The sequence below is a fragment of the Lissotriton vulgaris genome, chromosome 1_2 (assembly GCF_964263255.1).
Source record: "Lissotriton vulgaris chromosome 1_2, aLisVul1.2, whole genome shotgun sequence".
Taxonomy (NCBI): domain Eukaryota; kingdom Metazoa; phylum Chordata; class Amphibia; order Caudata; family Salamandridae; genus Lissotriton; species Lissotriton vulgaris.
In genome coordinates this window covers 121,892,080-121,904,298 of record NC_141686.1, presented here as the reverse complement: position 1 = coordinate 121,904,298, position 12,219 = coordinate 121,892,080, and the positions used below count along the sequence as shown (strand labels likewise).

Genomic DNA, 12,219 nt, shown 5'->3' with positions numbered 1-12,219 from the left:
CAAATGCCCGAGGGGCACGAAAAACCATATACACTAAAAGTGGAATGCGAAATACTAGCAGGTAAGTAACAAGATCCAGAGGCTTCAGGATCGCTAGGACTACACTACTGAACCCTAAGGTTAGGAGCAGGAGGCCTAGGGAGATCGGGTGCAGAGTGTGCACTCTCACGCGGGAAAAAGTCTATGGATGCTAGTATTCGTAAAGTTAATGTTATCGGACGAATACGACTAGATAGGCTGAAAACGAAAAAGGATCTGGACACTTAGATAGTGAACCTACGTTGGAGCACCGAAATGCTCAGGTTACCTAGCCCAGGGGCTGCGGCTGCATAGGGTTCAAAAGACGTCGGGAATCCTCGTTACAGTCTATGGAGCCTGAAAGAAGAAGTTGCTGGCAGGCGACCAGTGATGATGTTCGGAGTGATCCAAGCCTGGATCGATGATGGAGATGACCTGAAAGCAGAGGGGACTCAGTTCTTAATCACTAGCCAGTGATTAGGTGGGCACCAGGATGGCACCGTATGAAGTCACCTCGACCAGGTGAGTAGGCCACGCTGGACTCTGCTGTCCCTCGGACCCGGAGGCGTTGTCCGCGACCAGGCTGGAGGTGCGAGCTGTCCCACGAAGGTGTCTGCTGTCGGCGATGCTGGACCCAGGATTGGGGCAACAAACCTTAGCAAAGTCAAGCCCACGCGGTGGAGTCAAGATGGCGTCTGGAGTAGACCAGGAGGGTCCGGGGTGCTCCTCTCTTGGATGGGAGCAAGGGCCAGTCTGGAGCAACCAGACCAACGGTGTAATCGTCGTGGTTCGTCGTCAGGAGGGCCACTAGTCAGCAGGCAAGTGACCGGACAACGCGGTGAGCAGCAAAGAGCAGAAGGGCCCCAGGCAGATCTCGTGGATGCTGGGGGGCTGGGCTTCGGTGCTGGAGCTGCTCAGGGTTAGGGCTTCTCAAACCCCAAAGCACTCACTCGAGGATCCCTCGGCGGTCATGCTGGTTAAGCGTTGTGCAGTTTTGAAGATGGCCGGTCCCTTCAGGTCTCGTCACACCCACGAATCTCAGCTGGGCTAATGATGCAGGTAGAGGTCAGAGATGCCAGGGAATCCGGGTCTCTTCAAGCTGGTCAGTCTTGATCCGGAGGATGGACGTGCAGCAAACCGCAAGCGCTTAGATGGTGCCCGCTGGTGCAGAGTGACTACTCCTTAGCCACAAGGTAGAGTCTTCAGAAATAGTCAAGAGTCCTTTCGTGAAAAGTAGTCAAGATTCAGAATTATCTAATTTGGGAAGGGGGCTTGCTCCTACCTTTATTCTCAGAAAAGGGGCTGGCACGCGACTAGGTCCTGTCCATGGGTGGGACCAGGAGGGGGGTGGTTACATCCCTCTCCCTTGTCCGGACTTTCCCCAGCTCAGGGGCTGGTGTGCCCCTGGAACTGGTTCAAGCCGGCATATGCACAGTGAGCACCAGGGTGCCACTTGCAGTCACCTTCCTCTCAGCCCTGCCTACCTGGGATACACAAAACCCTGTCTGGAATGGTGCTAGCACCGCCCCTGACAGGAAACCCTTTGTCCAAGCTCTCCTTGCTGGAAGGACTCCCAGAAGCAGGAGGTCAGACTTGTGTCTGTGGTGGCAGCATCCATTTTGTGATGCTGAGGCTCGAGTTAACTTTAACCGGGGTTCACAGTTACATACATGTCGTGTCCCTCTAGAAGGGTGGAATGCTAACCCCGTCGCCAGAATTGGCGAGGGGTTAGTATTCCAAATCGTATGACACCTTACTCGACATGCTTTGATACAGCGATATTAAGGTTGCCAAATAACCGCGAGGATTATAATGCACTTAAGAGTATATGGTACGCGTTATTATGGAACAGCTATTAGGACTTGGTTCCGCAAGCTGCAAACGGGCTCAGCTCATGCCAGAGCACCATCTCACATAATTCCAAGCACTCTGCCTTCAGGATTGTTAAGGCCTGCCATAGGAGTGACTGATAGGAATACATGTGTCCATTTTAGGGTTAGATATAGGAATACTATATCTATAGCAAATGGTGTTTACACCACCTTGCCCCAGCTGTCGTGCAGCCAGTTGTGTCAGATTTGGATGGCCAGCCAGGGGTGTCATAATACATGCTGCAGCCCCGGGTTGGCCTTGGGTACACCTATGCTCTGGATACCTAAGGTATGCTGTACAGGGACTGTTTGGTTGATGCGGTCCTTTTGGATGATTTTGTAGCCGTTTGTGATGGCTATGGTCATGTTGGGCACTGAGGTCCGTTCATCCAGGTTTCTGTAAAAAATGCAATGTCTGGCAATGTGGTGTTGAGTAGGTTCCAAAGTTCAGTTGCATGTGTCTGAACTGAGCAGGTGTTCAGCATGATACACTTCAGGTGGTCAGTTATGGAGCTCAGTTTGAAGTGTGAGGATTTGGTGTGGGTCCTGATGCTGTTCAACTTGCAGGAGTGGCAGGTGAAGGGTCCATGGGTGAGTCCTGGTGTAGCTTGGTAGCTGTCTGGGAGACGGCCGGAGTTCCATGCAGAGAGGATAGCAGCATCATACGTGATGCAGGTGGAGTGGGTTTTAGAGGGGACAGGGGGTCTGGCGCTGGGCACAGTTGAGGTGCAGACGGGTGTAGACAGGCTTACCTTTGGCACACCTTCAGCACACATAGGGCGCTTCCACTGCGCGTGTACCCTGCGCGTAGGCTGTTGTGACATAAGTGGATGCTGGAGGGGGGCATAGCAAGCGAGGAGCAGCTGGGATGCGGGAGCGGGTTGGAGAGCCGGGCTGGGAGGCACAACAAACATACAACTAAATAGCAGCAAGCAAAAACTGAAACAGGACAAGATTGTAGGGCAACCTGAAAATCACTATTAAATGGACAGTGTCACCAGCACAATCAGGCACAAAATAAATAGTAGTAGGCAAAGCAAGCAGTGCACAGATCAATAATTAATGAAGACCAGTCTTGCAGTGAAGCACTATGCAAACAATGTTATCAGGCACAATGAATTGAAGGCAGCAATGGGCAAATAAAAACACAGCCAATGAGCAGTCACGCAGTAAGCGCTACGATAACAATGAAATGACATTAATTAATTCTCATTTACATATGCAGATATGAATTTGTGTGACTGACTATTGTAGTCATTGTCATTGTTTAAAATAATACTTGAACTATCGTGGGACTGAGAACATTTATAGCTGCAATTGACACCATCACCCGTCACAGGGATATGCACACTTATTTGTACTTACCTGTTGTGTGTTCTGTCATTTCTCTTGCGGCACTGTCCTGACCGGCAATTCCTAGCACTATTTCTTCTGGTATGACTTTTGCCACTTGCTCCTCTAGTTCATCAAGGTCCTCCTGGTCTGCTGGCCTGCCTCCTCCAGTTAGAAAGGCTGCCTTGCGGTTTGCCACAAGTTTTTCTTTTGTGCGGCGCTTACAATCATGCCACCTTTTTTTGCAGTCAATGACAGTCCTCTTGGCCTGTGCTACACTGTTTATTTTCAGTACAATTTGCCTCCATATTGCCTCTTTTTTGCCATGGGTCAACTTTGAATTTATAAACAGCTGATGCTGGTACTTGGTGACCTCTGCCACCAGGATTTCATTTTCCTCATGGCTGAAATTTGACTTCCTTTTCCGTTTGGCGTCAGCCTGTGCCTCTGGGCTTCTGCTTGCAAGATTTTCCTGGGGGTCCTGGCTGCTGGTATGTGCTTCTTCCATTTGTGTTTGTCTTCTGTGGTCCACAGCTATCGCAAGAGCAATTTGCGTCACTTATCCTGCAGCCTTTTCACGCATCCTGCACTTTACAGTGTTGCGCCGGCGCCGCAATGGCGTTGCGTGTCGCAAAAGACCTTACGTGACTTTTCCTTACGTTGCGTCAGGCTGACTTGCGGCAGTTTTGCGGCACGTACGTCACGTCGTCTGACGCACATTGCCAAGTTGCGACACGCTGCATTCACTCATTAATTTGGCGCTTCCCCATTGACTTGCGTCGTCGCAGCGGCGGCGCAAGACTTTTGACGCAACTCTGCGTTGCGGGAGAGTTGCGTCACTCATCATAAATCTGCCCCTTTGTTTTTACTAGACACACGTTACACACGTTGGATTTAGGGCCTGATTATGATGTTGGGCAGACACTTATGTGGAAGCAGGATCACCTGACTAGGAGTCAGAGGTCCGGTGGTCATAATGTGTATCATTTCTATTGTGGTGTGTGCTGCAGGCTGCAACACACGCAGCAATACAAAAAAACTCATCTGACATATCCCTGCACTATGTGGCAGGCACTATATGGTGCCTGCCACATCGCTGGGATATGTAGGGGGCTGCTAGAGGGCCAGGGGGGAAGGGGCCCCCCGAAAGTCCACCAGCCTTTTCATGGTGGGTTAACTGCCATGAAACAGCCAGCGAAAAGGGACATTGTAATCCCCACAACGGTGCCTGAACACAGGCACTGCCACCAATTTAGGGAATGCAGACCGTCTGATGGGCTCCTTGAGCCCATCGAATACGTGGCTGGCTGTCTTTACGCCTGCCCTACACCCGCTCACCATCATAATGTGGGGGCGGTCCTGCAGGGTCCGATGGCGGTGGGACCGCCACCAACGGCCTAACGGTGGTGGTCCCACAGCCATCGTAAGGAGGCTCTTAGTTTCTACTATAATGCAGCTAGTTGTGTTATACTTACTGTAATGTTGATAAATGGGAGTACGTTCTTGTTTTATATGTTCTAATTGAAGCAAACCTTTTGTCTTTGATTCATTTTGTATCCTTTACCAAGATCTGGAATGTTGCAACTAACAAGCTGAATTTTCTGAACTCGTATAAGATGAAGATGTCTGTCATACTGGGGATAATACACATGGTGTTTGGCATCTTCCTCAGCATTTTTAATCACATGTGAGTTTTTAATTATTTTTCCAATTGTAAAGTTGATTTCCTTTATCTGTTTTCTCTCTTTAATACATTTCTGTACTTGTGTTCTCGTTTCAAAAAATGGCATAGTCATATGAAAGTATTCAGATAAATTTCTCGATTGTAAGAACTTCATTGTTATCGTGTTATCACGATTAGCGGTATCAACGGTAAAACTGGTTTATTATTTACGTAGGATGTGAGTTCTTCACAGCAATAAATCAGCATTTTTTTTTTATTGACTACGTACCCCCTTGTTGCACTTACCTCTATCAGGCTACAGAAGCAGAGCAGTCCAAGGCCTACTAAAGGGATTTTGTTTAGGTTAGCAATCTCAATTTGCCGGCACGCAGCAACAACATTTGATACATTTCTAAAAAGCTCCAGTACTTTTATTACCCACATACAATAGTACATACTATGCATTTACAAACAAATTTGTATATCAGGTAGATGGAAGTACCTCTGGAGAAGGACCCTTTCCAGTGGTACACAAGTGGGAGTTATTATTTGTGTCTCCTTAGTAGTGACATTATTTATTGATTTCACTGTCTTTTCTTTCCTTTCCTCTTCCTTTCCTTAATCCTGTTTCTATGTATAAATTGGCCTTGAAAGTAATTCCCTCTGGCTTAGCATGATAGAGGTTATAAGGACTATGGCTCATTATAGCTTGTTTATTATTTTAAGAAGAGGGCATAAAAAGCTCCTATCTTATGATTTTAGGCTTCGTGAAAAGTGATGGGGAAAATAAAAGCCAAAGGAGATAACACCGCTAGCTCTGGCAAAAATGAATTACTAATGGTTTTAAAAATGTGTTGGTTTTAGAGTTGTTTGCATCAAATTTGTGACTATGAATGTTAAGAAAAAGTAAATAGTGTATATAATGAACATTTAGCTTCAGAAAACCAGCAAATGTTGTAACAGCCTGGAGGCATCTAATGGATAGTGATATTTTATATCATTCTGTACAATTTTATATAATTTAAAAGAATTGCGTATGCTAGTTTTGTATTGTAGATTAACATTAATGATATTCGTTTTGTAGTGTTGTATAGGTTTTGAATAACAAGATACAATAACAACATTCTTTTTCTGTCTGGACAATGAAGGTTTTGGAGTAATCAGGACTTTGCAGGATAGGAGCAGTGCACGGGGACTGCTTCAGGTCATCAAGGGCCAGATGTAGGTCGGTGGGTAACGGACGAAAATCGGTATTTTCGGCCCTTACCGACCGGTATTACAGAAATGGTATGTAGGGGCATTATTTTACAGAATCAGTAAATTTACCGATTCGGTAAATTTACCGATTCTGTAAAATACCGAATCGGTATTTTTACCGATTCGGTAAATCTCAGATGTAGGTGGGACTCTTCTGAGTCCCAAAGGCCCTACAAATTCGGTATTTTAACACCCAATCCAATTGGGTGTTAAAATACCGAATTCAGGTGTGCAGGCACTTGTGTGCATGCACACCTAGCCATGTGACAGACAGACATGCCCTTAGGGCATGTCTGTGTGCCACATGGCGCACATGCCTATTTTTGGGGTGCCAGAGGGTGTCAAAGTGACACCCCCTGCACCATTGCAAAAGTCGGTATTTACCAATTCGGTAATTACCGAATCGGTATTTCCCATTCATTCCTATGGGCTTCACAGCCCATAGGAATCAATAGGGAATACCGATTCGGTAATTACCGAATCGGTAAATACCGAATTCAAACGATTCGGTATTTCTACATCTGGAAATACATACATCTCCCACCTTCATATTTACCGACTATGAAATACCGAATCGGTAAAATTCGGTATTTCAGAGTCGGTAAATATGATTTACCTACATCTGGCCCTTGATGCCTTCTAATAGCTAACTGCCCACTGAACTACCATAGGCATTCTTTGTTGATGTGAGATCATTAAAGGGAGTCACTATGGGCCCATACCCCTTTACAAACCTCCTGTAGTACCCAGTCAGGTCCACGAAAACTCTGACATGAGTCTGGGTAGCGGGAGCAACCCAAACCATTGTGGTCTGGAGTTTGCTCTAAAATGGTTGAAGCTGGCCTCTACCTACCAGGTGGCCCAAGTAAAAGTGGAAAAAGTAAATAGTGTATATAATGAACATTTAGCTTCAGAAAACCAGCAAATGTTGTAACAGCCTGGAGGCATCTAATGGATAGTGATATTTTATATCATTCTGTACAATTTTATATAATTTAAAAGAATTGTGTATGCTAGTTTTGTATTGTAGATTAACATTAATGATATTCGTTTTGTAGTGTTGTATAGGTTTTGAATAACAAGATACAATAACAACATTCTTTTTCTGTCTGGACAATGAAGGTTTTGGAGTAATCAGGACTTTGCAGGATAGGAGCAGTGCACGGGGACTGCTTCAGGTCATCAAGGGCCAGATGTAGGTCGGTGGGTAACGGACGAAAATCGGTATTTTCGGCCCTTACCGACCGGTATTACAGAAATGGTGTGCAGGGGCATTATTTTACAGAATCAGTAAATTTACCGATTCGGTAAATTTACCGATTCTGTAAAATACCGAATCGGTATTTTTACCGATTCGGTAAATCTCAGATGTAGGTGGGACTCTTCTGAGTCCCAAAGGCCCTACAAATTCGGTATTTTAACACCCAATCCAATTGGGTGTTAAAATACCGAATTCAGGTGTGCAGGCACTTGTGTGCATGCACACCTAGCCATGTGACAGACAGACATGCCCTTAGGGCATGTCTGTGTGCCACATGGCGCACATGCCTATTTTTGGGGTGCCAGAGGGTGTCAAAGTGACACCCCCTGCACCATTGCAAAAGTCAGTATTTACCAATTCGGTAATTACCGAATCGGTATTTCCCATTCATTCCTATGGGCTTCACAGCCCATAGGAATCAATAGGGAATACCGATTCGGTAATTACCGAATCGGTAAATACCGAATTCAAACGATTCGGTATTTCTACATCTGGAAATACATACATCTCCCCCCTTCATATTTACTGACTATGAAATACCGAATCGGTAAAATTCGGTATTTCAGAGTCGGTAAATATGATTTACCTACATCTGGCCCTTGATGCCTTCTAATAGCTAACTGCCCACTGAACTACCCTAGGCATTCTTTGTTGATGTGAGATCATTAAAGGGAGTCACTATGGGCCCATACCCCTTTACAAACCTCCTGTAGTACCCAGTCAGGTCCACGAAAACTCTGACATGAGTCTGGGTAGCGGGAGCAACCCAAACCATTGTGGTCTGGAGTTTGCTCTAAAATGGTTGAAGCTGGCCTCTACCTACCAGGTGGCCCAAGTACACAATCCTGCTCTGCCCTATCTGGCACTTTGTGGCCTTTATAGTGAGACCTGCCTTTTGCAGGGACTCTAGAACATTCCTTAGGTGGACCAGGCGATCCTCCCAGGTAGAACTAAAGACAGCAATATCATCTAGATATGCTGCACTATAGGCTTCCAGACCTGTGAAAAGTTTTGACACCAACCTCTGAAAAATGGCAGGTACATTCTTCAACCCAAAAGGCATTACAATAAATTGATAATGCACACTAGGGGTTGAAAATGCTGTTTTGGGGTTGGCATCCTCAGCGAGTATGATATGCCAGCATCCAGCTTTCAGGTCAAATGTACTGGGATACTTGGCTGAGGCCAGAGTATCAATCAGTGTATCTACACTGGGAATTGGATGAGTCCTAGTGACTGCATTAACACCACTATAGTCCGAATAAAACCTCACCTCTATCTCTCTTACAATCTTGGGTGTGAAGGTTTGGCACAAGGACTACAGGACTAGCCCAAGGGTTATCCGAAGGTTCAATGACCCTCAACTCCAGCATCTTTTGGACCTCAGTCCTGATGCAATCACTGACATGGTCAGGTTGTCTGTTGATTTTACTCTTGACAGACGGACTGTTACCTGTGTCCACTTAATGGATACACCAGTTAGTTTGACTGGGAGTCAGTGAGAACACGTTTGGGAACTGATTGAGGACTTGCCTACAATCAGCTTGCTGCTGGCCAGTGAGGCTGCCTTACAAGGCGACTGGAATGCCAGAAACCGGTCCTCGGAAGCTTGTTTCTGGTCCAGGGAAGACATGGCTTGGCAGTTCGGGCTGGACTGTTCCCATGAGCCACAGGGTCAGACTGATTTGCATATAGCCATGTCTGAATTGGGGTGGCAGAGTGGGCTAAAGAACGGTGATGGATTAAACCCAGATCTTTTGACTGGGTGTGAGTGTTTGATTGATTCAGATGCTCCTTCCATCACCACCCCCTTTTGTACTACAAGGCTACTCCATCAGCTGACCCATCAACAGGGCCCTGAGAGAGGATATCAGGGAGAGGGCCACTCTTTTCTTTCTGTCCCTTATCAGTTGCCATGAGCAAGCACATGCCAGGCCTGTCAATAAAAGGTTTTTGGCTGTTCACATTAGGAACTCCGTGAGGATATCCAGGAGTACCTAGGTCCACTGAGTAGGCGACCTCACCTTTTTTCTCAAGGGTAGTTTGGTGTCCACTCCACTTGTCTTGGAGAGTTGCTTGGGCTCCACGCTCGTCCGTGAGGATATCCAGGAGTACCTAGGTCCACTGAGTAGGCGACCTCACCTTTTTTCTCAAGGGTAGTTTGGGGTCCACTCCACTTGTCTTGGAGAGTTGCTTGGGCTCCACGCTCTATCACCCACACTTTCTGTCCTGACTGGTAAACAGTCAGTACTGCCTTTTGGTTATGCCAATCTTTCTAAAGCTCCTGGCTGGCCTCAAAGTTTATGCAGGCCTTCTTTATGTACTCAGCCATATGTGAACCCAGGCCAAGGACATAGTCCACAATTTCCTGTTTAGGAGGTTTGAGAGGTTGCTCACAACCCTCCTTAACCCAACACAATGGCCCCCTAACTGGATGTCCAAACAAAAGTTAAAATGGGCTGTAGCACACTCCCTTCTGAGTAACCTCTCTGTAGGCAAAAAAAGGCAGGGTAGTAGGGCATCCCATTTTAGTCTGTGAATTTGTGGGAGTCCCATCATAATACCCTTTAGGGTCTTGTTGAACCTTTCAACAAGCCCACTGCACTATGGATGGTAGGGTGTGGTAAACATGTTGTTTACACCACACTCTTTCCACTTTGCATTTATGTAGCTAGACTTAAAGTTTGTACCTCTCTCTGACAAGAACTCGTTAGATCTGCAAAAGAGTTAAAACTGGGAGCCCGGCAGATCCTATGCGGCCTGCCCAATTTGTTGATTCCCTGAATTTTTTTTCTGTTACCCCTTAGATCTCTTCTTAACCTGTCCTTTTCCACGGCAACAGTTCCTGATGCTTGGAAACAGGCTTGGGTCTCCCCGATTATAAAAAAACCGATGCTAGATCCATCCAAACCGGAGAATTTTAGGCCAATATCCCTTCTCCCTTGGGTGGCTAAACTCGCTGAAGCCCATGCCAACTCTGTGCTTGAACAATTTGTGCACCAAAATGACATCCTGGACCCATCTCAAAATGGGTTCAGATCGGGCCACAGCACAGAATCTGCATTGTTGGCTACTACCGAATACCTCCGAGAGATCCTTGACGCCGGTCAGAGTGCAGCGCTGATCCTGCTTGATCTCAGCGCTGCCTTTGACACGGTGTCGCACGGGATCCTGCTCTGCCGCCTGGAGGAATTTGGTATCAGGGGTCGTGCCCTAGAATGGTTCCGGTCATTCCTTTAGGATAGATCTTTTCGGGTTACTGCCCCTCCTTTCCTGTCCAAGTCTCACCATATCGGTCAGGGTGTCCCCCAGGGCTCAGCACTTAGCCCGTCCCTTTTTAATCTCTATGTGCAGCCACTTGCAGCGATTGCCAGAGAGTGGGGCTTGACGCTGGTATTGTATGCTGATGATACTCAGCTGGTCGTCACACTCTCTGAGAGTCCATCTGTCGCTGCTATAAGATTTAGGGACGGAATAGCTGCAGTTGCTCACTGGATGACCAACAACTGTCTCCTGCTGAATGCCGGTAAACGGAGATTCTGCTGTTGGGGAAGAATACGGCCTTGTGGAACGAGCACTGGTGGCCTCCCTCTTTGGGTCTGATGCCTGTTCCTAAGGCTTCAGTGAAAAACTTGGGTGTCTGGATGGATTCCTCACTGGGCCTCCAGACCCACACCAAGAGAGTGGCTGCGACTTGTGTAGGCCTGTTACGGAGCCTCCGCCCCATCTTGGGCTTCTTTGAACCCGCTATGCGTCAGCTTGTGGTTCAAGCTATCATCTTGTCACGCTTAGACTATGCCAGTGTTTTACTGTTAGGTGCCAACAAAACTGAAGTAGCCCGTTTTCAGAGAGTTCAGAACTCGGCTGCAAGGACCCTGGTTGGTCTTCCCCGGAGATGCTCTGCCAGAACTACGATTAAAAAATTGCACTGGCTCCCAATGGAATCTCGTATTAAATTTAAGGCACTTTGTCTGGCATTCAAAATTCTCAAGCTTCAGAGCCCGGCCATTTTGCGCCCTCTTTTGGTTCCTTATGTCCACAACGCAATCTACGCTCCCTTGGTCAGCACCTTGCAATTGTCCCTAGGAGCAGGCTCTGTCGTATGGGTGGACGCTCTTTTCAGGTGCTGGGAGCCAGGCTCTGGAATTCCCTTCCGGTTGCCATCCGCGGTATTGAGAATCTGCTGCCCTTTCGTAAAGCTGTGAAGACCTTCCTGTTCTCCTCTTCTTAAGGCTTCGTGACCTGTTTGGCCCGCTCCATCTATACCACCTTTATTGATCGCTAGCGCCGGGACGCCTCTTTGCTGGGGCAGCTGTCGCGCTCATACAAACTAATAACATAACATAACAATAACATAGAAAATCCCACTCTGGAAAAGACACCCAAGAAGGGCCCTAGACACCACAGGAGCTGTAGTGGTCCTAAGTGGAATAGACTACGGATACCTAGTGACGTGGTCTACCACCACTAGGATGTAACTGTGTCCAGATGTTGTTGGAGGGTTTAATGGACCAACAATGTCTATCTCTACCCTCTCAAAGGGAACCACAACCAGTGGAAGTGGGATTAATGGGGCCTTTGTAGTTCTACCTGCCTTACCACTGGCTTGGCAAGTGACATAGGAGCGACAAAACTCCTTGGTATCTTCATACATGTGGGGCCAATGAAAAGGAGGACAAGCTTGTCCCAAGTCTTGCTTTGCCCCAGATATTCTGCAAGAAGAAAGTCATGTGAAAGGAACATAAGAAAACCCCTGAACTTCTGAGGTATAACCATCCTCCTGGTGACCCAGGCTTGGGGTCTTTACTCTCAGAGAA

At 47.0% G+C, this 12,219-nt stretch overlaps 1 protein-coding gene across 1 annotated transcript in view; it reads left to right on the top strand.

The window, feature by feature from the left end:
- Positions 1-12,219, top strand: part of LOC147734664 (uncharacterized) — a 5,992,067-nt gene that overhangs the window by 2,577,384 nt on the left and 3,402,464 nt on the right. Inside the window, exon 15 of the mRNA XM_086952471.1 lies at positions 4,790-4,908. Within this exon, the coding sequence (XP_086808597.1) occupies positions 4,790-4,908 (119 nt within the window). The remainder of the gene's footprint in view (positions 1-4,789; positions 4,909-12,219) is intronic.